The sequence below is a fragment of the Bos javanicus genome, chromosome 1 (assembly GCF_032452875.1).
Source record: "Bos javanicus breed banteng chromosome 1, ARS-OSU_banteng_1.0, whole genome shotgun sequence".
Lineage (NCBI taxonomy): Eukaryota > Metazoa > Chordata > Mammalia > Artiodactyla > Bovidae > Bos > Bos javanicus.
In genome coordinates, this window is record NC_083868.1 from 124,878,780 (window position 1) to 124,903,220 (window position 24,441).

The 24,441-nt window shown below is 39.1% G+C and overlaps 1 protein-coding gene across 2 annotated transcripts in view; it reads left to right on the forward strand.

Annotated features, from left to right (window-relative positions):
* Positions 1 to 19,675: 19,675 nt before the first annotated feature.
* The window catches only part of SLC9A9 (solute carrier family 9 member A9), a 669,138-nt gene continuing 664,372 nt past the window's right edge, over positions 19,676 to 24,441 (forward strand). The window contains exon 1 of one of the 2 annotated variants that reach the window (XM_061419306.1): positions 19,676 to 20,033. In XM_061419306.1, the coding sequence (XP_061275290.1) occupies positions 19,859 to 20,033 (175 nt within the window). In that variant the 5' untranslated portion in view covers positions 19,676 to 19,858. Of the gene's footprint in view, positions 20,034 to 20,315; positions 20,486 to 24,441 lie in introns of those variants that run through there. The other variant, XM_061419316.1, reaches the window with a different exon arrangement.

The following is a 24,441-nucleotide window of genomic DNA, read 5'->3' on the forward strand; positions in this document are numbered from 1 at the left end:
TAGTATTCCTTTGTATATGTACCATATCTTCTTTATCCATTCACCTGTCAATGGACATTTTTGAGAGAGAAACGTTCCTTTCCTTTTCCTCTCCTCTCTTCTCTCCTGTCCTCCCTATCGCTTCCCTTCTCTTCCTTTCTTTTTCCTTCCCTTTGTTTTCTCCTCCTCTTTCTTATTTTTAAAAATATTTTAACTACAGCAATTTTCTAACATACACAAAAGAGTGAATGTATTCTGTTCTCTTCCATATGTTCATCTTGCAGCTCTACCAATTACCAACATACGGTCCTTCTCGTTTCATCCGTGCCCCTCCATTCCACCCTCAGCCCCTCCTTACCTGCTGGATTATTTTAAAGTTAATTTCAGGCACCATATGATTTCATCTGTATTGTCTTAAAGAAATGAGGATTTTAAAAAAAATTTTGGCTGCACTGCACAGCATGTGGGGCCTTAGCTCCTCAACCAGGGATCTAACCCACATCCTTATTGGAAGGCAGAGTCTTAACCACTGGACCACAGGGGAAGTCCTGAAATAAGGATTTTAAAAAGCAAAATTTAGCTGCAAGGTCTTTTCATGTCTAAAAATATTAATAATGACTCTAGGAGTTCATAAGCTATTATACCAAAGTTCCAGTATACAATGTTAACATACAAAAGTCAGTTGTTATCCTACTCACAAACAATAAGCAAGTGGAATCTGAAATAAAAAATGCAGTATCATTGGGAATTCCCTGGTAGGGTCCAGTGGTTAAGACTCCCTGTTTCCACTGCAGGGGTACACATTTTATCCCTAGTTGGGGAACTAAGATCCTGCATGCTGCATGATGTGGTGGGGGGAAAAAAAGTGGTATCATTAACGTTGACAGACTCACCTCAAAGAACTACTTAGCTGTAAATCTAAAAAATATGTACGAGATCTATGAAGAAAATCTTAAAAACCTGGTCAATGAAATCAAAGAACTAAATAAATGGAGATATATTCCATGTTCATGAGTGAGAAGATTCAGTATTGTCAAGATAGTTCTTCCCAACTTGATCTGTAGATTTTAGCAAAATTCCAGCAAGTTATTTAAGGAATTAGTTAGCATACTCATTCTGAAGTTAATGTGGAGAGGACAAAAGACCCAGAATAGCCAAAACTGTAGTGAAAGAGAGGAACAAAGTTGGAGAACTGAAACTACTCAACTTCAACACTAACTGTAAAGCTACATTAATCAAGATGGCTTGGTATTGTACAACATGGGGAATATAGCCAATATTTTATAATAACTATAATGGAGTATAACCTTTAAAATTGTGAATCACTATATTGTAAAACTTCCAGTGTGGTGAAATAATTTTTGTGGCCATTGTTTGGGAGATGTTCAGGGAAATCATAATGTTAAGACTCTCAGCAAAGATTTAGGGAAGATGAGGTACAGTGAAAGGGAGCCGTGGAGATTTAAAAGGGGTCAGTTCTGGACCAGGGTCAGGTGCTGAGCTGATGGAAGGCACTTTGGGTAGAATTATCAAGCTTGGGACAGTGAGGGTGACTGGGTATGTTTGAACAGTGAACACATTTGGCTGAGCCAGAACTCACTGATTTCATGCAAGGGATCCCAGAACAACTGTCTGGTTTGGAAAAAAAAAAAAAAATGAGGTCAGGAACTCTGACCTAGCAATAAGTGTTATACACGAGGAAAGAAAATTCAAAGCTTTGCTGAGCCTGCAGAATTTATGGAAGAAAAGGAAATGGAGCAACAAGGGATATCAAACTGCTGTAGGAAAAGAGGTAGCTAGAGGAATAGCTCTACTACTAATGATGTGGCGAAAGAGATGTTCAGGGTCTGAAAAGCCCAAAAGCCAAGGAAAGGTTAGGTTTTGGGGGAAAGCATATGAAAAGGAACAAAGTGATCCTCACCTAGAACTATCCACAGCTAGGGGTTTACTGAGGCTCATTCTTTATTATTATTATTTTTATTTTGAGGATTATTCTTTAAATGAGTTCATCAGGGTGGTAAGAGGGAACTGCATCTGTAATAAATGGCTCCTTCAATTAAGATTAGAGGAATTCCAGCACCAAATCTTTTCCAGTACAGGCTAAAACCCTCTTGAGTTTCTACTGTGGATGGAGAAATAGAGAAGGGAAAGACATTAAGATTATATAGAGTGGAGGTCATGAGTGTACTTAGAAGGGGATGAGGGCTACATCACTAGGCAGAGTTCAAGCTCTGAGAGGAACTGGATACTCCAAAAGCAGAAATCAAGAAGGAAATAAAACTATAGTTAAAAATTTTGAATTATACATAAAAATAGAATAATATATCATTCCCATCATGCAGCCCCAACAGTCATAAAATTGTTGTCATTCTTATTTTGACTATCCCTTCATGTGATTTTATGGTGGAGCATGTTAAAGGTCCAGATGTTTATCATTTAATTAATAAATAATTAGGAGGGTTTCACCATATAGGACAGATACAGAGCAGACCAATGAAGCCTTAGGTTAATGCAGAGGAGTGGACTAGAGGTGTCACCCTTGCACATTTCAAAGTTACAGAAGAAGATAGTATTTTATTTTTTAATGTTTTAATACAACCATAGTTGATTTACAATATTGTGTTAGTTTCAGGTGTACAGCAAAGTGCTTCAGATATATATATTTTTTTCAAATACATTTCCATTATTGGTTATTCCCAGATATTAGTTCCCTATTCTATATAAGAAATCATTATTGATTATCCATTAATATTTATATATAGTAGGAAAAGGAAATGGCAACCCACTCCAGTGTTCTTACCTGGAGAATCCCAGGGACGGGGGAGCCTGGCGGGCTGCCGTCTATGGGGTCACAGAGTCGGACACGACTGAAGCAACTTAGCGTCAGCAGCAGCAGTGTATATCTGTTATTGCCAAATTCTCAATTTATCCCTCACTACTCTTTCCCCTTTAGTAACCATAAGTATGTTTTGTACATCTGTGAGTCTGTTTCTGTTTTGTAAGTTAGTTAATTTGTATTATTTTTTTAGATTCCACATACAAGTGATATCTGACTACTTCACTTAGTATGATAATCTCTAGGTCCATCCACGTTGCTGCAAATGAGAATATGTCATTCTTTTTATGGGCCACACATATTCCATTACATATACTGTGCTGTTGTTCAGTTGCTCAGTTGTGTCCGACTGTTTGAGACCCTGTGGACTGGAGCATGCCAAGCTTTCCTGTACATAGATAGAGAGAGCTATAGATATAGACATCACAGGTGGGCAGTGGTAAAGAATTCACCTGTCAGTGAAGGAGATGCAGGTTTGTTCCCTGGGTTGGGAAGATTCCCTGGAGTAGAAAATGGCAACTCACTCCAGAATAGCTGCCTGGAAAATTCCATGGACAGAGGAACCTGACGGGTTACAGTCCATGGGGTCACAAGTATTGTACACAACTGAGCACACATGTGCACACGCATTTTATATATATCACATTTTCTTTATTTATTCTTCTCTTGAGGAACAGTCAGGTTGCTTCCTTGTCTTGAGTGCTGTGAACAGTTCTGTTATGAACATTGGAGTGCATATATCTTTTCAAATTAGAGTTTTTATCTTTTCTGGATATATATCTAGGAGTGATATTGCTGGTTCCTATGGAAACTCTAGCTTTAGTTTTTCAAATGACCCTCGATACTGTTTTCCATAGTAGCTGTACCATTTACATTCCCACCAACAGTGTAGGAGGGTTCCCTTTTCTGTTCATCCTCTCCAACATTTATTATTTGTAGACTTTTTTGAAGATGGCCATTCTGACTAGTATGAGGTGATACCTCATTGTAGTTTTGATTTACTATTCCTTTAATATTTGGCAGTTTTGAGCATCTTTTCATGTGTCTGTTGGCCATCTATATGTCTTCTTTAAAGAAATGACTAGGCCTTCTGCTCATTTTTTTATTGGGTTGCTTGTTTTTGTTTTGTTTTGTTTTGTTTTAATATTGAGCTGTGTGAACTGTTTGTGTGTTTTGGAAATTAAGCCAAATTACATTGTTTGCAAGTATTTCCCCCCAGGTTGTCCTCTTCTTTTGCTTGTTTATGGCTTCCTTTGCTGTGCAAAACACTGTAAGTTTGATCAGGCCCCACATGTTCACATTTACTTTCGTTTCTTTTGCCTTGGGAGACTGATCTAAGAAAATATTGCTCATTTATGTCAGAAAACATTTTGTCTATGTTTTCTTCTAGGAGTGCTATGGTGTCATGTCTTATATAAGTTTTTAAGCCATTTTGAGCTTATTTTTGGGTACGTGTGAGGGAGTGTTCTAACTACGTTGATTTACGTGAGGCTGTCCAGCTTTCCTAACACCACTTGCTGAAGAGACTGTGTTCCTTCCATCGTATATCCTTGCCTCCTTTGTTGAAGATTAATTGACCACACGTGTGTAGGTTTATTTCTGGATTCTCTATTTTATTCCATTGATCTATATGTCTGTTTTTATACCAATATCCATGCTGTTCCAATACTTAGCTTTGAAGTATTGTCTGAAGTCAGGGAGGATTATGTCTCCAGCTTTGTTTTTTCCTCAGGATTGCTTTGGCAATTCTGGGTCTTTTGCAGATACATATGAGTTTTAGGGTTATTTGTTCTAGTTCTAGGAAAAATGTCATTGGGTAGATTGATAGTGATTGCATTAAATCTGTAGAATGCTTTGGATAAAATTGCCATTTTAACAATATTAATATTAATCCTTCCCATCCAAGAGCATAAGGTATCTTTTCATTTCTTTGAGTCATCTTTGGTTTCTTTTATCATGTTTATAGTCCTCATTATATAGGTCTTTCACCTCCTTGGTTAGGTTTATTCCTAGGTTTTGTTTTTGTTTTTTAACCTAATTTTAAACAGGGTTGTCTTTTACTTTCTCTTTCTATTTAATTGTTAGTGTAAAGAAATGTAACAGATTTCTATATATTAATCTGTATCCTGGTACCCTGCTGAATTCACTTATTAGTTATAATAGTTTTTGTGTGAGTTCTTTAGGGTTTTCTATATAAAGTATCATGCCATCTGTATATAATTTTACTTATTCTCTTCCAATCTGAATATTTCTTATTAATCTTGTCTGATTGCTGTGGCTAGGACTTTGAATTTGAATAGTAGTGGCAAGAGTGTGTATCCTTGGCTTGTTTCAGGATTTAGTGGGAAGGCTTTCAGTTTTTTACCATTGGATATTATATTGGCTGTGGATTTGTCATAAATGGCTTTTATTGAGATATATTCTCTCTATACCCACTGTGGTAAAAGTTTTTATCATAAATGGATGTTGGTTTTATCAAATTCTTTTTCTATAAGGAGATAGCACTCTCAATGCTTCTCTCTAATGGTGAAATGAATTTCCAAATGAATTTCCCCATCGTTGCAGGAAATGTGGTATGGCCATTAATGGGCAATTTCTCCCATGTGGGTTTAAATTTGCTGGAAAGGATTTCTCGACCACATACCCAGATTGATGTCTGTGTTGGTTAGCCTGAAAACAAAATATTTTATCTATAATTGTGCTTTCTTCATGTGCCTGTCTTTCCCTAGGATACAACTCAGTAATGTTCTTGCAGATAACAAAGAACAGACCTAGACTGTACAGTTTACAAAACTGGGAACAAATAATTTTGCTTGGGATAAGGCTCTAGTGGCAAAGAAATTGCTTGCTTGTATTTTGTAAAGTTTGTTATAATAAGCTTGGTGCAGTGATTCTCGGGCACTGCAGAATGCATGAGTAATTTGTAACTGGGTAAATTCAACTTTGTAGCTGCTGAAGAAGCTATAATTATTCTAGTGCTTCAAAGATGGCACAAAATACTGCAGCTGCTAAAAGAAATCTGGCTCCATCACAGTTTGATAAATCCATTAAAACCAGAAAAATACAGAAAAAAATGTTGAATTTCGTTTACAAGGGGAAGGGGAATTTGATTTAGAATATTAGTACTCTCTTACTTTAACAATCAAATAATTAATATTCAAATTTGGGGTATTTGAATGTTGTTTGTATGGTGTGTTTTTTGAGTAGTTTTATGCTGGCATGTGGATCTTGTATACATTTTTGAGCTGTGATTTGCACAATGTGGATCAAAACAACTTCCTAAAAAAAGAATTGAATAGGAATGAGTTTCTACCCTTTGGTGTGGGGTGGAGTTTAGGCAAATTGAAAGAGTTCTTATCCTTCTTCTAGGCTTCAGGGCCAACAGTTAGATCACTCAACACACTGTCCCAGGAGGATGCAAAAGAAGCATCCTCATGAACACGGGAGCAGCATTGCTCAGACAAAATGCTGATTTCTATTCTGAAGTGGGTTGATCTGCTCTGGTTGACCGCAAGCCTGAAGCAAAGCCCAACGAACACCTGGGAAGAGTTCATGGGGGACATTCTGTTCCTATCCTCACATTCTCACACTGGTTCATACAGGAGGAAATGTCCACCTATGCTTCTGAACTTTTGCAAGTGCCATGAAGGAGCTTCTGCCTCACTCTTGATCACTTGGAATAAGAATGTTCAGTGGGTGATCCAGACGTCACATTGGCTGGGTCACGTCTTATTAGAGGAGTTTCCTGGGCTCAGGAGCAAACAAGTTTGAACTGTTCCTTTCTTTGATTTATACTGTCAAAGTGAGGTTAAGGGGTGATTGAAGCTCCAACATTCTTTCTTTCTTTTTCCTGCTGTGTTGCTGCAGGAGATCTCCCTTCTTAAAACAGGCTGAGTACATGGATGTGAATTCTGCTTTGCAGGAAAGGTCTTACATCAGCAGGTGTGTCTTTGAGTGTTCTCTCCTCAGCCTCTTTGTAGATTTGGGATGAGGTGAGAGACCTGAGGTCTAAATAACTTGTTCAAACATAGTTCACCAAAAATCTTACATTTTGTATGTGACTATGTTGTTCAGCTGTTTGTTTTGCCTGTATTCTCTTTTGATTAAGGTGGTGGCAGGGAGGAGCTCCAACAGAACAGTTCCATTTTGCACATGGAGATGAATCTAGCTATTATAGTAGATTTTGGTGGAATACAATAATATTTCAATCTGACAAGCAATTGACTCTGCTTTTTCCAAATTCAATATTTCTTAAATATAGTGCCTTAACAGATTAGGTTTACATAAGTTCAAAGTAGAGTTAGAAAGACTTTTTCACTTAAAAAAAAAAAAAGATTCTTCATTTAACATTTCAAAACAAATAGTTTATAGTTCCTCAGTTTTGAAGTTCAAATGTACTAAAGAAAAATTCTTCTTTTAGCAGGATACTAAGAGTGAGTAAATATTCAAAATTATCCTTTTTTTTTTTTTTTATTAATTTTGTTGAGGAACCTGGCAACCTGGATGAGCTGCTCTAACACAGTGTTCTCTGTTAAGCTTTAATTGAGATTTATAACTCCTGATAATGTTTTGAGGAACAGTTCTTTTCCCCATCTAGGGTCTTAGTATATCTGGGCTGCTATCACAAAAATACCATAAACTAGATGGCTTACACAGCATTTGTTTTTCACAGGTGTGGAGGTTGGGGACTGCACAATCAAGGTGCCAGCAGATGTGGTGTCTGGTGGAGACCCACTCCCTGGTTTACAGATGGCAGCTGTCTTCTAGCTGGGTCCTCACACAGTGGAGGGAGCAAGGGAACACTCTAAGGTCTCTTTTGTAAGGGCACTAATCCTCCCATTTGTGAGAGTTCTGCCTCCATGACCCAATCATCTCCCAAAGGTCCCACCTCCAAATCTCATCAAATGGGGACAGGTTTCAACATATGAATTTGGGAGGGGAGAGAATACAAACATCCAGCTAGAGCTTAGAAATGAAAATGGATGATTTAGGTATTTGGATCTTACTGAATAATTTAATTATTATTTATGTATCCATAAAGGAGTACATCAAGGCTGTATATTATCACCCTGTTTATTTAACTTATATGCAGAGTACATCATGAGAAATGCTGGACTGGAAGAAACACAAGCTGGAATCAAGACTGCCGGGAGAAATATCAATAACCTCAGATATGCAGATGACACCACCCTTATGGCAGAAAGTGAAGAGGAACTAAAAAGCCTCTTGATGAAAGTGAAAGTGGAGAGTGAAAAAGTTGGCTTAAAGCTCAACATTCAGAAAACGAAGATCATGGCATCTGGTCCTATCACTTCATGGGAAATAGATGGGGAAACAGTGGAAACAGTGTCAGACTTTATTTTTTTGGGCTCTAAAATCACTGCAGATGGTGACTGCAGCCATGAAATTAAAAGACACTTACTCCTTGGAAGGAAAGTTATGAACAACCTAGATGGCACATTGAAAAACAGAGACATTATTTTGCCAACAAAAGTCCGTCTAGTCAAGGCTATGGTTTTTCCAGTGGTCATGTATGGATGTGAGAGTTGGACTGTGAAGAAGGCTGAGCGCCGAAGAATTGATGCTTTTGAACTATGGTGTTGGAGAAGACTCTTGAGAGTCCCTTGGACTGCAAGGAGATCCAACCAGTCCATTCTGAAGGAGATCAGCCCTGGGATTTCTTTGGAAGGAATGATGCTAAAGCTGAAACTCCAGTACTTTGGCCACCTCATGTGAAGAGTTGACTCATTGGAAAAGACTCTGATGCTGGGAGGGATTGGGGGCAGGAGGAGAAGGGGACGACAGAGGATGAGATGGCTGGATGGCATCACTGACTCGATGGACGTGAGTCTGAGTGAACTCCAGGGGTTGGTGATGGACAGGGAGGCCTGGCGTGCTGCGATTCATGGGGTCACAAAGAGTTGGACATGACTGAGTGACTGAACTGAACTGAACTTAGCCCAGGTAACAAACATTCTTGCATCTACATATGATGAAACAACAAAATTATGATTGTAAGCTTTATCATTCTTTGTGAATTTTTATTATTTTTCCACAGCAATGCAGGTTATTTTTACAGAAATAAAATCACATGGTCCTATGACATTTCTTAAAACTGCTAGACTGGATTGAAATGAATATGTAACCACATATTGTTCATTTAAAATTTATTTGGAGGAAGACCATGATAGAGTTTCAGTGAAGTGCATTTTAGTATGTGCATATGCCAAATTACATAGCCTTCAATCATGGCATCCCACTCCAGTACTCTTGTCTGGAAAATCCCATGGGCAGAGGAGCCTGGTAGGCTGCAGTCCATGGGGTTGCAAACAGTCGGACACGACTGAGCGACTTCACTTTCACTTTTCACTTTCATGCATTGGAGAAGGAAATGGCAGCCCACTCCAGTGTTCTTGCCTGGAGAATCCCAGGGAAGGGGGAGCCTGGTGGACTGCTGTCTATGGGGTCGCACAGAGTTGGACATGACTGAAGTGACTTAGCAGCAGCAACAATGAGTCCCAGAGTAGTTTTAAACTTTTAGTTTAAAATTTAAACTTTAGATATGACATATCCACCACAAAGTGACATTTCAAAGCGAACTGAATTTCCTCTCCACAGCTGATAGGAGACTTTAATTCTGCCGGCCATTGGGCATGATTTGCCTTCTTATCTAAGAGACCTATATTGTTTGTCATTGAATTTATCATGTAGTTTTGTTGCTTTAAGCATAAATAAAATTTAACTTATGTGCTGCTTATGGGATGTTTTGGCCACACGCATAAGGTGGGGTTTCCCGGGTAAAGAATGCACTTGCCAATGCAGGAGATGCAGTTTTGATCCCTGGATTAGGAAGCTCCCTTGGAGAAGGAATGGCAACCTACTCCATCATTCTTGCCTGGAAAATTCCGTGGGCACAGGAGTCTGGCAGGCTATACTCCATGGAGTTGCAGGAAAGTTGAGCACAACTTAGCAACTGAACAGCAGCAGCAGCATAAGTTGTGGTATTAAAGTTTCAAAGTGCATAGACCCTACGAATATATGGATGAAATGGGAAACGGATTAGGGTAAAATTTTATTTCTGAAAAATGGTATTTCCTAGTCTTTGTGCAATCTTCCTCAGTTGGGATTTTTGGGGGCCATCTCCTGACTAAATCATCTGCACCCAAATCCTTGTCTCAGGCTCTACTTTTTTTTAGGGAACCCACATTGAGATGTCCTCCAACAAAGGCTGTTTTAAAGACTGCTTTTTAAATTAGATTTAGGAGGGACTGAAAGAAATTTCTGTCAAAGTCTGCTTGGCATTTGTGTACTTCATTTCAGAAAAATATTTCCAAGCTTACACAACATCACCTTGTTAGGAATTCTGTCTTCTCTGTACCTTTCACTGGAGAAATATGTAGAGGTAGGGAAAGGCGAGGGGCATGGCACCTTCCTTTGTTAGTTCATATAACATTTTTTATAATTTAATAAATAAATGATAGGGCAAACTATCTTTTCGCTAATCAGGTCAGAGTTATTAATTTGTAAGACACAGAGTAGAAGTTACTTCCAAGAAGATTGTGAATTCATCATGTGGATGCTTAGGTCAAAGAAATGCATTTTTCAGGTCTTTGGTTGCAGGAAGTTTGCATTACAGCAAGCTGCAGCTTGGAGTGTCAGTGCTCCGTCTTGTTCTCCCATCCTTGGCTTCAGAGCTCGTACTTCTTCCCAACTCTGAAGCCTCCATCCTGGGTTGTAGCGGAGGTTTTAGCCACTGTGGCTGGCCTGCGTTTACTCTGCCTTGTGGAGAGCAGACAGAGACCGAACACAATAAAAAGCCAATGGGTGATTTTTTTTTTTTTTTTCACAACTGACCTGTCAATATGTTTAAGACAGAAGTGGGGACCAATGGAGTGAAACATTTCTTTTTTAAAAAACATTTTAAAAACTGAGATATAATTAGCATGTAACCTTTATCATTTCTTAAAAAAGGTTCTCTCTACAAAAGAAAAGGGGATGATATCCCATGGATAGACATCTAGGGACAAAGGAAGAGGAGAGACAGAATGAGAAATCAAGGGATATTCAGGTGGGACCCTCCTCTGAGGCTTTAGCTGTGAGGCCCTGGCCCTTTGATGACACAGAGATGATGCAGCTGGATCACAGGCAAAAGGCAAGACTTGCCTCCCTGCAGCTCTGTATAGCTTTGAGATTCTCTGATAAACAGTACTTAGACCCAGAGGGATGGGATGGGGAGGGAAGGGGGAGGGGGTTCAGGATGGGGAACACATGTACACCCATGGCGGATTCATCTCAATGTATGACAAAACCAATACAGTATTGTAAAGTAATTAGCCTCCAATTAAAATAAATAAATTTATATTTAAATAAAAACCTTAAATAACAAGTGGGACCCAGTGTGTATTTGCTGGCACAAAGCCAACAAGTACATCTAGTGCAAGTGCAAGCGGATTCCCCTGTTCTCTGCTCATCACTGGTTTGGGGACCTTATTATGTATTCACACACATCTAGCATGAAAAATCCAGAGACAAGGCCTCACTGGGAAAGCAGTAAGCTCTGTTCCCCAGAGAATAGCTGGAACCTGATAGGGTAGAAAAAGGAAGAGGTCTTCATTTATACATACATTTCTATATATGAGTTGTTTTACAAAATTATACAGGACCTCTCATTTTCACTTGTTTTCAGTGTTCTTTATTTCACCTTGCCACCAGAATGAAGAACAGTGGAAAGAACATGCACTTGAGAATTATGTCCTAGGTTCACGGTTCTTAGCCCGATAGATTTGGACTCTTCAGAGTCTGAAGAGGAAAACCAGTTATTAGTGAATTTCTTTGGGACTTACTATTGTCCAAGCATTTATCATGGAATTTAACTTTCTGTGAAAGTTTTGAACCTTCATATCTCTGGAGAAATCTACTGATGGGACTGGTTCATATTGTTCAAATTACTGGCATTCTTATGCTAAACATGTGACTTCTGGGGAGTAGGGAAAGCTAAGATGTGGTAAAAGATAAACTAAGGCATGTTAAAAATTTCAAGAGTGTATCTGTGCACACGTGCACGTCAACTTTCAGTTCAGTTCAATCACTCAGTCGTGTCCGACTCTTTGCGACCCCATGAACCGCAGCATGCCAGGCCTCCCTATCCATCACCAACTCCCAGAATCCACCCAAACCCATGTCCATTGAGTCGGTGATGCCATCCAACCCATCTTATCCTCTGCCGTCCCCTTCTCATCCTGGCCTCAAATCTTTCCCAGCATCAGGGTCTTTTCCAATGAGTCAGCTCTTCGCATCAGGTGGCCAAAGCATTGGAGTTTCAGCTTCAACATCAGTCCTTCCAATGAACACCCAGGACTGATCTCCTTTAGGATGGACTGGTTGGATCTCCTTGCAGTCCAAGGGACTCTCAAGAGTCTTCTCCAACACCACAGTTCAAAAGCATCAATTCTTCGGTGCTCAGCTTTCTTTATATTTATAGACCAGGTCTCTCAGTCCATACATGACCACTGGAAAAACCATAGCCTTGACTAGAAAGACCTTTGTCGACAAAGTATGTCTCTGCTTCATAATATGTTGTCTAGGTTGGTCATAACTTTCCTTCTAAGGAGTAAGTGTCTTTTAATTTCATGGCTGCAGTCACCATCTGCAGTGATTTTGGAGCCCAGAAAAATAAAGTCAGCCACTGTTTCTACTGTTCCCCCATCTATTTGCCATAAAGTGATGGGACCAGATGCCATGATCTTAGTTTTCTGAATGCTGAGCCTTAAGCCAACTTTTCACTCTCCTCTTTCACTTGCATCAAGAGGCTCTTTAGTTCTTCATTTTCTGCCATAAGGATGGTGTTAACTGCATATCTGAGGTTATTGATATTTCTCCCAGCAATCTTGATTCCAGCTTGTGCTTCTTCCAGCCCAGCATTTCTCATGATGTACTCTGCATAGAAATTAAATAACCAGGGTGACAGTATACAGCCTTGACATACTCCTTTTCCTATTTGGAACCAGACTGCTGTTTCATGTCCAGTTCTAACAATTGCTTCCTGACATGCATACAGGTTTCTCAAGAGGCAGGTCAGGTGGTCTGGTATTCCCGTCTCTTTAAGAATTTTCCACAGTTTATTGTGATCCACACAGTCAAAGGCTTTGGCATAGTCAATAAAGCAGAAACAGATGTTTTTCTGGAACTCGCTTGCTTTTTCCATGATCCAGCAGATGTTGGCAATTTGATCTCTGGTTCCTCTGCCTTACTAAAACCAGCTTGAACATCTGAAAGTTCACGATTCACGTATTGCTGAAGCCTGCCTTGGAGAATTTTAAGCATCACTTTACTAGTGTGTAAGATGAGTGCAATTGTGTGGTAGTTTCAGCATTCTTTGGCATTGCCTTTCTTTGGGATTGGAATGAAAACTGACCTTTTCCAGTCCTGTGGCCACTGCTGAGTTTTCCAAATTTGCTGGCATATTGAGTGCAGCACTTTCACAGCATCATCTTTCAGGATTTGAAATAGCTCAACTGGAATTCCATCACCTCCATTAGCTTTGTTCGTAGTGATGCTTCCTAAGGCCCACTTGACTTCACATTTCAGGATGTCTGGCTCTGGGTGAATGATCACACCATCGTGATTATCTGGGTCATGAATATCTTTTTTGTATAGTTCTTCTGTCTATTGTTGCGCCTCTTCTTAATATTTTCTGCTTCTGTTAGGTCCCTACCATTTCTGTCCTTTATTGAGCCCATCTTTCATGAAATGTTCCCTTGGTGTCTAATTTTCTTAAAGAGATCTCTAGTCTTCCCCATTCTGTTGTTTTCCTCTATTTCTTTGCATTGATCACTGAGGAAGGCTTTCTTACCTCTCCTTGCTATTCTTTGGAACTCTGCATTCAAATGGGTATATCTTTCCTTTTCTCCTTTGCCTTTTGCTTCCCTTCTTTTCACAGCTATTTGTAAGGCCTCCTCAGACAGCCATTTTGCTTTTTTTCATTTCTTTTTCTTGGGGATGGTCTTAAATTCTGTCTCCTGTACAATGTCACGAACCTCCGTCCATAGTTCATCAGGCACTCTGTCTATCAGATCTAGGCCCTTAAATCTATTTCTCACTTCCACTGTATAGTCATAAGGGATTTGATTTAGGTCATTCCTGAATGGTCTGGTGGTTTTCTCCACTTTCTTCAATTTCAGTCTGAATTTGGCAATAAGGAGTTTATGATCTGAGCCACAGTCAGCTCCCAGTCTTGTTTTAAACAGCCTTGTCTAACTCAGTGAAACTAAGCCATGCTGTGTGGGGCCACCCAAGATGGACAGGTCATGGTGGAGAGGTCTGACAGAATGTGGTCCACTGAAGAAGGGAATGGCAAACCACTTTAGTATCTTGCCTTGAGAACACCGTGAACAGTATGAAAATGCAAAAAGATAGGACACTGAAAGATGAACTCCCCAGGTCGGTAGGTGCCCAATATGCTATTGGAGATCAGTGGAGAAATAACTCCAGAAAGAATGAAGCGATGGAAGCAAAGCAAAAACAACACCCAGTTGTGGATGGGACTGGTGATAGAAGCAAGGTTCAATGCTGTAAAGAGCAATATTGCGTAGGAACCTGGAATGTTAGGTCCATGAATCAAGGCAAATTGGAAGTGGTCAAACAGGAGATGACAAGAGTGAACATTGACATTCTAGGAATCAGCAAACTAAATGGACTGGAATGGGTGAATTTAACTCAGAAGACTATTATATCTACTACTGCAGGCAGGAATCCCATAGAAGAATTGGAGTAGCCATCATGGTCAACAAAAGAGTTTGAAATGCAGTACTTGGATGCAATCTCAAAAACGACAGAATGATCTCTGTTTTTTCCCCAAGGCAAACCATTCAATATCACAGTAATCCAAGTCTATGCCCCGACCAGTAACTCTGAAGAAGCTGAAGTTGAACAGTTCTATGAAGATCTACAAGACCTTTTAAAACTAACACCCCAAAAAGGTGTCCTTTTCATTATAGGGGACTGGAATGCAAAAGTAGGAAGTCAGGAAATACCTGGAGTAACAGGCAAATTTGGCCTTGGAGTACAGAATGAAGCAGGGCAAAGGCTAACAGAGTTCTGCCAAGAGAATGCACTGGTCATAGCAAACACCCTCTTCCAACAACACAAGAGAAGACTCTACACATGGACATCAACAGGCGGTCGACACTGAAATCAGATTGATCATATTCCTTGCAGCCAAACATGAAGAAGCGCTATACAGTCAGCACTTCAACTTGGGCAACACCAAACTGACAATGATTAGGAACATTCCACCAATGGAAGCTTAGAGGGAAGTTTTTATAGAAAAGATGGGGAAATAAGCAAGGACACTATTTGACTTGCTGTAGATTACCTGGTTACCTTGTTTGGGAAATCTCCGTTGGCCATTTGTGATTGGTTGTTCTTAAATTCCTCAGATTTGAGCTCATTGACTCTGGCTTAGGTTTGTTCTGCATGCATAGGTACCAAGACGTTGGAGTTACCCTGGTCTAATAGTGCCTCATTTAACCACTTTAAGTCTTCCCAGGTGGTGCTCGTGGTAAAGAATCTGCCTGCCAATGCAGGAGACATAAAAGATGAGGGTTTGATCCCTGGGTCAGGAAGATCCATCCTCTGGAGGAGGAAATGACAACCCACTCCTGTATTCTTCCCTGGAGAATCCCATGGACAGAAGAGCCTGGAGGGCTACAGTCCATAGAGTCTCACAGAGTTGGACATGACTGAAGTGACTTAGCACTGCAAAATCACTTTAACAGATGGATTCATGGCAAGTTTGAAAATAGAACTTTGGTTGGGTGCATTGTGTGGCTTTCAAGTAAACTTAGTTTAAGTCTTGTCTTAGTCTATTTTATAACCTTGGGGCAAGATATGAAACTCCCCTCTCACTAGTCTCAGAGAGGGTTAAGTATCAGGGAAGAGGACAAGAGAGTGAGGAAATGGGATTTCCCTCAAACTCAGGGCCTGGGTTGACTTGAGAATTTTCTGTTAAGCCCAGTGGTTGAGAGGGTAGGGAATAGGAAACTCAGCAGCTCTTACACTAGGAAAGCATCCCTTCTTGATCCTCTGAGCCCACAATCTCCATTGTCCTCTCCAAGCAAAGGACCCCTCAAGTGATTGGCTAGATTATGGAACACATTCTCTGGGTTCTAACTGGTCAGATTCACTAATAGGTGAGGTTACTCTGCTATACAAGGTTATTGGCTTGGAGGCCTCATTAAGTTTTTCCTTCCATGGGACTGGATGGACAAGCTGAGGCAGGGCATATTCACTGCATAAACTGGACCATCCGGCTTTTCTCTTTACTTTCTTCCTCTTACCAGCATGTTGCACCTTGCAGCAAGAACCTCTGACTCAGTGGCCAACAGGTGTTAAGATCTGTAAGAGACAAGCAACAATTCCTCTTTGAGCCTTATGTTTAAGTTTTAAGTTCTATCCCAACTTCATTAGAGACCTAGTACTAAGGTTTATGTCACCAGCTAATAAAATAGTGCCTTAATTTTTAACTGACTTTTTTTTTGTGTGTGTGCTGAATATCTCCCTCAGGAATCTCATAAACAACAGTCATTTTTGATGGTACCAGATTCGTAAATTTGGGGAATCTTAAGGTTGACCTATTGTCCTGGTTTGCTTGTGTCTGAAGAGTTTCCTGGGATGTAGCACTTCTAGTACTAAAACCAAGAAAGTTTCTGACAAGCTAAGATGCATTAATCACTCTAGCTGAAATTCCATCTTTTTTTCCCAAACTTTATTAGACCTTTACTTCAGGAGAGCAAGATGTAAAGGAAGGAAAAGTGCTTATCAAATAGTCAATTATCAACTAGGAGGCTATGCGTAATAACAACACAAAATATTTTATATTATCTAATATATAATTTTTTATATATGTTATAACATGAAAAAATAAAAAGCAAAAAAATTTGAACATAAATGTTTAGCTCTAACACATCAACATTTGTTTGTTTGTTTTTCTTTTTGGTCTCAAGCAAGATTTCCTCGAATTTTACAGCAAGTTTTCCTCACTCTCTTGAGTCATGGCTGTGGATTACAGCTGTGAAATGCCATTGTAATACCATTAAATCCAACCTGTAAATTTAATTCTTACAGGCTGTGAAAACTGGGTATATTACCAACCCTCTCTGAGCCTTAAGTGCTTCACATATAGATTTTCTATAAATATTATATTAAACTCAATTAAATTTCCCAGCATATTTCCTGGTTCGTGTGTGTCTGCATGCCAAGTTGCTTCAGTCGTGTCCGACTCTTTGCAACCCTATGGACTGTAGCCCGCCAGGCTCCTCTGTCCATGGGATTCTCCAGGCAAGAATACTGGAATGCATTGCCAGGCCCTCCTCCAGGGGATCTTCTCAACCCAGGGATTGAACCTGCATCTCTTACATCTCCTGCATTGGCAGGATGGTTCTTTACCACTAGCACCACCTGGGAAGCTCTTCCTGGATCATGAATATGTGTATGAAAGTTGCTCAGCCATGTGGACTCTTTGCGACCCCATGGACTATAGCCTGCCAGGCCCCTCTGTCCACGGAATTCTCCAGGTAAGAATACTAAAGTGGGTAGCCGTTCCCTTCTCCAGGAGATCTTCCCAACCCAAGGTTCAAACCCTGGTCTCCCAAGTTGCAGGCAGATTCTTTTCAGTCTGAGCTACCAGGGAAGCCAGGTTCATAGTAGATACCAAATTAATATGTGCTCCTAGTTCATTTTCTCATTTTTCTTGGCACAGAAGAATATTAAATGATATCCTGTGAGGAAAACACAATATAGGGGGAATTCAAATACTTTTCTGAATTGAAGAATTGGAAAAGATTCTTAAGTCTACTTTTCAGTTTAATGAAAAGAAATTTTCCTGATGTTAAATAGTATCAGGATTAGACAGTGGAATAGTGAATGCATTCCATTACTGGAATAAACCAGGGGCCACATATTCAAGTGACTGTGGAGGCCATGCAGGGAACATAAAAATGAGTGAAAAAGGATGAATGGGACTGTGGCAGACAGGTACCCCTCAGCCCAGATTGTGGCCACATGAGAAGGAGTCCAATGTGACAGATCCTACCAGTTTTTCCTAGAGAAACCATGTGTTTGACTTTTTTTTATGTGAAACATACCTTTTTTCATATGTTTACATCAAGTTTAGGATTTTCTAAAACAGTGTATTAGCCAATCAAAACATTCCATAAGCCTTTAATCCTCTCACTGAGTTGCTTCATTGAGTAAGAGAGTGAAACTGGATGTTGTAATAAGACAACCAAAGAAAGTTAATTCTGCCCAGATGGAATAATCATCATTATTAAAAGTAGCCAAAGCAATTAAATGATGACAGAAAATTTTTAAAAAGTTACGAAATTGTCAAGTTTTGAACTTGGGTATCTTGTAAATCTAATAACTCAAGGCTAACTTTGTGGGTTTGCAAAATTATAAAGGTTGAACCTGCTAGCAAAGCTTGGTAAAATGCTTGCAAGCATTATCTGACAGATTTCAAAACAGTTTGAATATTAGTCATCACAAATAAGTCTGCCAAAAAGGGTAGTGTAAAACATCTGCAGCCCACATAAATACCCCCTGCTGAGTTAAACTCAGGAAATCAGCTTCAAAAGTTGCAGGAGGCAAAGAAGCTGAAATGGCAGAATTTTCTACTAAGTGGTTGATAGACTTTCTATGTGAGTAAAACTGTTGGGGAGGAACCAGTGAGCTTTCAATATATCCTGTGTTTAAACTTCGGCTTTTGGTGACAAGATATTCTGAAGCTCTATTGGACTTATCCTACTTAGTGAATCCCTCACACGGTATAAACTGAATCCTAATTCTGTTGAGTTAGGGGATGTTAGACGACTATTAAACTCCTGAGCTACAATAATTTTATGAAATGATGAAAAACCTCACTTAACTGCATTTAATTGTACTGCAGAACCAATAAGGCAAACGTATCATCACAGTTATTAAGAAAACAGCAGAGCCTAGAGTCTTGAACTTTTTCAAAAAGCATAAAATTTTAATTCAAACAGAACTAACCTGCCAAAGGCAAAATGATCTGAAGAATCATCACTGTCTGTGTCCTGGAATCCTGGAAACTTCAGTGTTAGTGGCAGACTATTCTTCAGTGAGCCACATCGTTTTGCCATAAGACAGAGGAGGTTTGTGATCTGTGGCAGATTCTGTGAGTCCTGAATGTCTGGATCAGGAAGTTTATAAAGAGAAATCCACTAATGTGGCATTACTGGGAATGGCTGCATGGTTTCTTCCTTCAGAGATACATTTCTTTTCTTTTTTTTGACTCAATACATAAAAACAGCACAGCTGTAGAGAGGAGGACAAAATTCTTTTTGTCTTGTGTTTTCATTTATTCTTGTTAAAAGAAAAACAACTGATTCAGGTTTAAATACTGTTGTGGTGACTACCAGTTATGTAAAACCAAACAGAGAGAGAGAGTGTGTCATATACAAAATTATTTTCTTCTCAATTAAAAAAAAAAAAATCCTTATGAAATCATTTTCAATCAGTCCCCATCACATTGCTAGGCTTTGGTTGGAAAGGAAAAATCTTGCATATGAATGAGGTTATGATTCAGGAATTGGCTTTTTGAACTTAGAAAATGTTGCTGATGTAAGATGATCTGTTCTATTATTAATCTACAATTCACCAGTTATGCAGCTTAAGAAGACTTGTTCTAAATGATAAGATCATGATTCGATATTTCAGAACAACTGCTAGCAGGTTTGTCCAATATGAAAGTTAATTTCTTGGAATGAATCATTTAAAGACAGTAAGAGTCGATGATGAAACCACTCTCTGGAGTTTGAAAAGAGACGGGGCTGCTTTAAGAGAGAAACAGGAAGTTGTAACTAGAAGCCATCTGAATACTAAGCCAAGGCAGAATGCTCATGAAGTAGCAACTTAAGTGGCAGTGTTTATCCTGAAATCCTCAGGCAGCCAGACCGTCTTAGGCAAATCTTGATAAAATAGTCCTTGTCCAGGTTTTTATCTAAGGAATCCTGAGAAGACTGGAGAATGGAGAGAAAGCAAAGATTCATGTCAGAGAAGGATGAGTATCAGTTTCAACATCAGGGAGCGGTGGAGCTGCTTGTCTTTAATTTTTTACTCATCCTTACCATTTTGACAATCTGGTTATTTAAAAATCATCGATTTCGCTTCTTGCATGAAACCGGGGGAGCGATGGTGTACGGTGAGTGCAGAAATTGTAGGATTGATGTGAAACTTGTTGCTTGGGCGTAATTAGAGACGTGCTCAGATGGCAAAGTACCAAAACTGGAGAAAATGTGCTGATTGAAATGTCATTAGCTTGATGAAAGGTGCTGCAGCATAATGAATGCTCATCTCTTTCCAGATGAGCTGCTGAAATTTGCCTTGTCACAAAAGTAAATGCCACAGTCATGTTCTCACGAGGCACATAATGCGAGTCTGTTGACAGATGCGGGTCCATTGTCATGTGGGAAGTCAAACCGGGCTAGTTGTTTGTTTTTGTAATGATAGATATTGGGAAGTGATGGCTCTGCAGTCCTCTCTCTCTGGAGAGGCTGATGAGCATTATAAAGTTCTAGAAATAACATCACTTAAACATGTATTGAGAAAAACTCGGAGAAAGCACAGAGTTTCAAGAAGAAAACTTGCAGAAATGTATGTATTCCTCCCCTCCTATTGAAGCAATTTTGTTCAAATCTACTTAAATTATATGAGTGTTTTATTTTCTTAAAATACCAAGAGTTTCTTTATGCAGTGCTCTTCATTTCTTAGCCTGATTTCATACTTTCTAATTAACAATTATTAGTATTATTTGCTAAGTATCTTCTTTTTTTTTTTTGGAGGTACGGACAAGATGTGGAAAAACATTTAACCTTTAAACTCCCGAGGTATTGCTCTTTCTGTGCAATTTACCATATCATTCCTTTCAGAAAGTTTATGAAAACATGACAGAGATTATCTAGTCTGTATTCTCATCTTTTAAAGTAATGGGTAAGACACTGGTAGTTTTAAAACTGATTTGGTTTATGAAATAGTTTTCTGTACCACTCTTATCTCTGCCTGATAATGGATAGGAAATTTGAACACAATGGAAATGGCTGAGGTATTGTTATAATTCATAAAAGAATATACTTTTATATTTCACTTCCCTTATTTTGGAAGTTCTGAAGCCTTTTACACTCCTGAGTTTCAGGGAATAGGATCAGTGCACATCTTATATGCTAACAACGTGACGTCCTGATAATAACAATATACAGTCATGATTTGAGACCATGAGAAACCCTATGCCTTAATTGGATCCAACTGTGAGATATTTGAGCTAAGTAGTTTTAGGCTAAGCAGAGTAATTTCTTTCAGGAGACTGATGTGCTGCTCCATTCAGAGAACAGTTAGGTTCTTTCCATTGAGGGTCTTAAAGCACACAAAACTCTCATTTGAGGAGAAAAAACTCACAATCAGGTTTAAGAGAAATAGTCAAAGAAAGTGATACCACTCGATGTAAAGCTCTGGGTGCCAGTCACTGCCCTCCTCCATCATCACTGGACCAGGCTTTCTCCTGACTTGTCTAATAAATAATCAATGAGGATGTGGGATGTAATCTGAGAAGTTAGAAACAATGTAATACCTAGCATTAAATTATAGGGCGATTTATAGTTTAGAAAAACAGCACAGGTTTTAAAATAACAAACCTTTATTAGAGGGAAGGATTTCTTCACAGCCCTGAATTTGATTGACCATGACTCATTTACCAATTAAAGTTTATCTATGATGGAGATACTGTTTTGTAAAAGTTTTGATTAAATTTTGGTGACCTATTAAAATTCAACATACTTTGTACTCACAACACGTAAATGTAACTTTTACTTTGGAACATGAAAATTCCCAGGTTAACTTTAATACTTAAACAGCTCCCTGAAGTACTTTTAAGTTATGGTTAAACTCATAAAATATTAGCACATTTACTGCGTAGCACAGGGAGCTATGTTCAATATCTTTTAATATGCTATCCTGGGAAAGAATTGAAAAAAAAGAGTATATATACAAATCACTTTGCTGTACATCTGAAACTACCAATATTTCAAATGAGATGTAGTTTAATAAAAAGAAAAATAATTATCACATGGAACATTAGTTGAGATAGCATTTCTCTTAATTGCTATTCCTAAGGCAGTTTAAGCTCAAGGTTGTGTGAGATTAAGTTGAGCTATCTGATTTCTGTCCCTCTTTCATAAATTTTTTATACAAAAGTTATTGAAAGCAAGTTCTGAAACAGTGCAATGTATAAGGATATAAAAATTATGGAGACATGCACATATATGTGTAACTATCCCATTACTAGAAATTTTAGTATCCTTGAGTTATCTTGAACTGTATAAATCAATGAAAAGACTTTTAGTGTTGCTTAATGTTTTTGTTGTTGACATAGAATTATAATTGTTGGAATTTAAGGAGATCTTAGAGGTTATTTTCTCTAGCCACCTCATTATACAGAGGAAGAAGCTAAATCTCAAAGAAGTGAACTTCCCCCAAACTGAATAGCCACTCATAATAGCACCCTTGTGCTTTTGAGTACTCAAAAAAGCCTTAACTGATAATCCATGAGAATAGTCTATATGGATAGCACTGGTAATATCTGTGTTCTTTTTCAGGGATGATATAAATGTTATAGGTAAAATAATTCATAGGCAGTTTCTCTCAACGATGTAATAAAATCATTTGAATCTACAACAAAGAAACAAGATGGAACATTCTGATAAACTTTTTTAAATGGTAAGGGGAAAGGAGGTACCAAGTGAATGAATCTCCCAGTAGCTACAAATGAATTTGAAATTCATTTATTGGGAAGAAGTCAGAAATTATAAGTTCAGTATCTTCATCTCATGGATGAGGAAATTAAGACTTAGAGATGTGAAAGTCATGAAAGTAGCCAATACACCTGTAGCTGTAACCGACCTATGGCTTGGTTACATATTCACGTAACTGAGCTGATAGGCCTCTATCTCTTTTAAGAGATGCTGAAGATGCTTTAACATAAATTCTTTCAATGATTGTCCTAGAGAGAGGATGTATCTGTGAGATCCAGATGCATCCTCACATTGTTTACACTTTCAACATTAGTCAGAGAGATTCTATTTTCCAGGAAGTCCAAGAGAATGAAATTTCAGAGTAAGACCATGTAAGCCCTCATCGTCAAAGTATGGAGACCAGGGTTCTTGCTAGAGTCCTGTCAGAGGCATGGTGATAATCAATGTGGGAGAAAAGAAACAAAACTGTGGTTGAAATCAACTTTGAACTTTTTTTTTTGGCTATTCTGAGTCTTGAGGCCCTTGTTGTATGCAGGCTTTCTCTAGTTGCAGCAAGCAGGGCCACTCTAGTATGAGGGCTTCTCATTGTGGTGGCTTCTCTTGTTGCAGAGCCCAGACTCTAGAATGTATGAGTTTCAGTGGTTGTGGGACACAGGGTTAGTTGTCCCACAGCTTGTGGGATCTGCCTGGACCAGGGATCGAATCTGTGTCCCTTGCATTGGCAGGCAGACTCTTAACTACTGGACCACAAGGGAAGTCCCCACATTGAACTTCTAAAGGTTTTTTTGTCTTAGATGAATACTTGATAGTAAACTGTACTTTAGTCATCTCCATCTTTCCGACAGATATACTTGTAATGAAACATCTAAGATTGCTTGGTCCTGTATCTGATGCTTATCAATGAATTTGACCAGTAGTTCCCCTACTGGACAGACTAGTGCTCTTACTCTCATCAACTATCTGTATAATGTGCCATTTTCCTCTGTGTCAAGAATCATAAATATTTTCTAAGGCACTGGATTTCCTCTAATACTTTAGCCCAGCCAGCATGTTACCTTTCTGCAGGCATCCCACTGATATGTATCTGTTATCTTTTAGAAAACACAATAGATGTTGGTTCATTTTATCTGTATATTGTTGTTCAGTCTCTCAGTTGTGTCTGATTCTCTGTAACCCTATGGACTGTAGCAAGCCAGGCTTGCTTATCCTTCGTTATCTCCTGGAGTTTGCTAAAAGTCAAGTCCATTGAGTCAGTGATACCATCCAGGCATCTCATCCTCTGTCTTCCCCTTCTCCTCCTGTACTCAGCCTTCCTGGGCATCAGGAAATGAGTCAGGTCTTTGCATCAGGTGGCCAGTGTTGGAGTTTCAACTTCAGCATCAGTCCTTTCAATGAATATTCAGGACTGATTTCCTTTAGGATGGACTGGTTGGATCTCCTTGCAGTCCAAGGGATTCTCAAGAGTCTTCTCCAACACCACAGTTCAAAGGCATCAATTCTTTGGCGCTCAGCTTTCTTTATAGTCCAACTCTCACATCCATACATGACTACTGGAAAAAGCATAGCCTTGACTAGATGGACCTTTGTTGGCAAAGTAATGTCTCTGCCTTTTAATATGCTGTCTAGACTGGTCATAAGTTTCCTCCCAAGGAGCATGCATCTTTTAACTTCATGGCTGCAATCACCATCCACAGTGATTTTGGAGTCCAGAAAAATAAAGTCAGCCACTGTTTCCCCATCTATTTGCCAAGAAGTGATGGGACCGGATGCCATGATCTCAGTTTTCTGAATGTTGAGCTTTAAGCC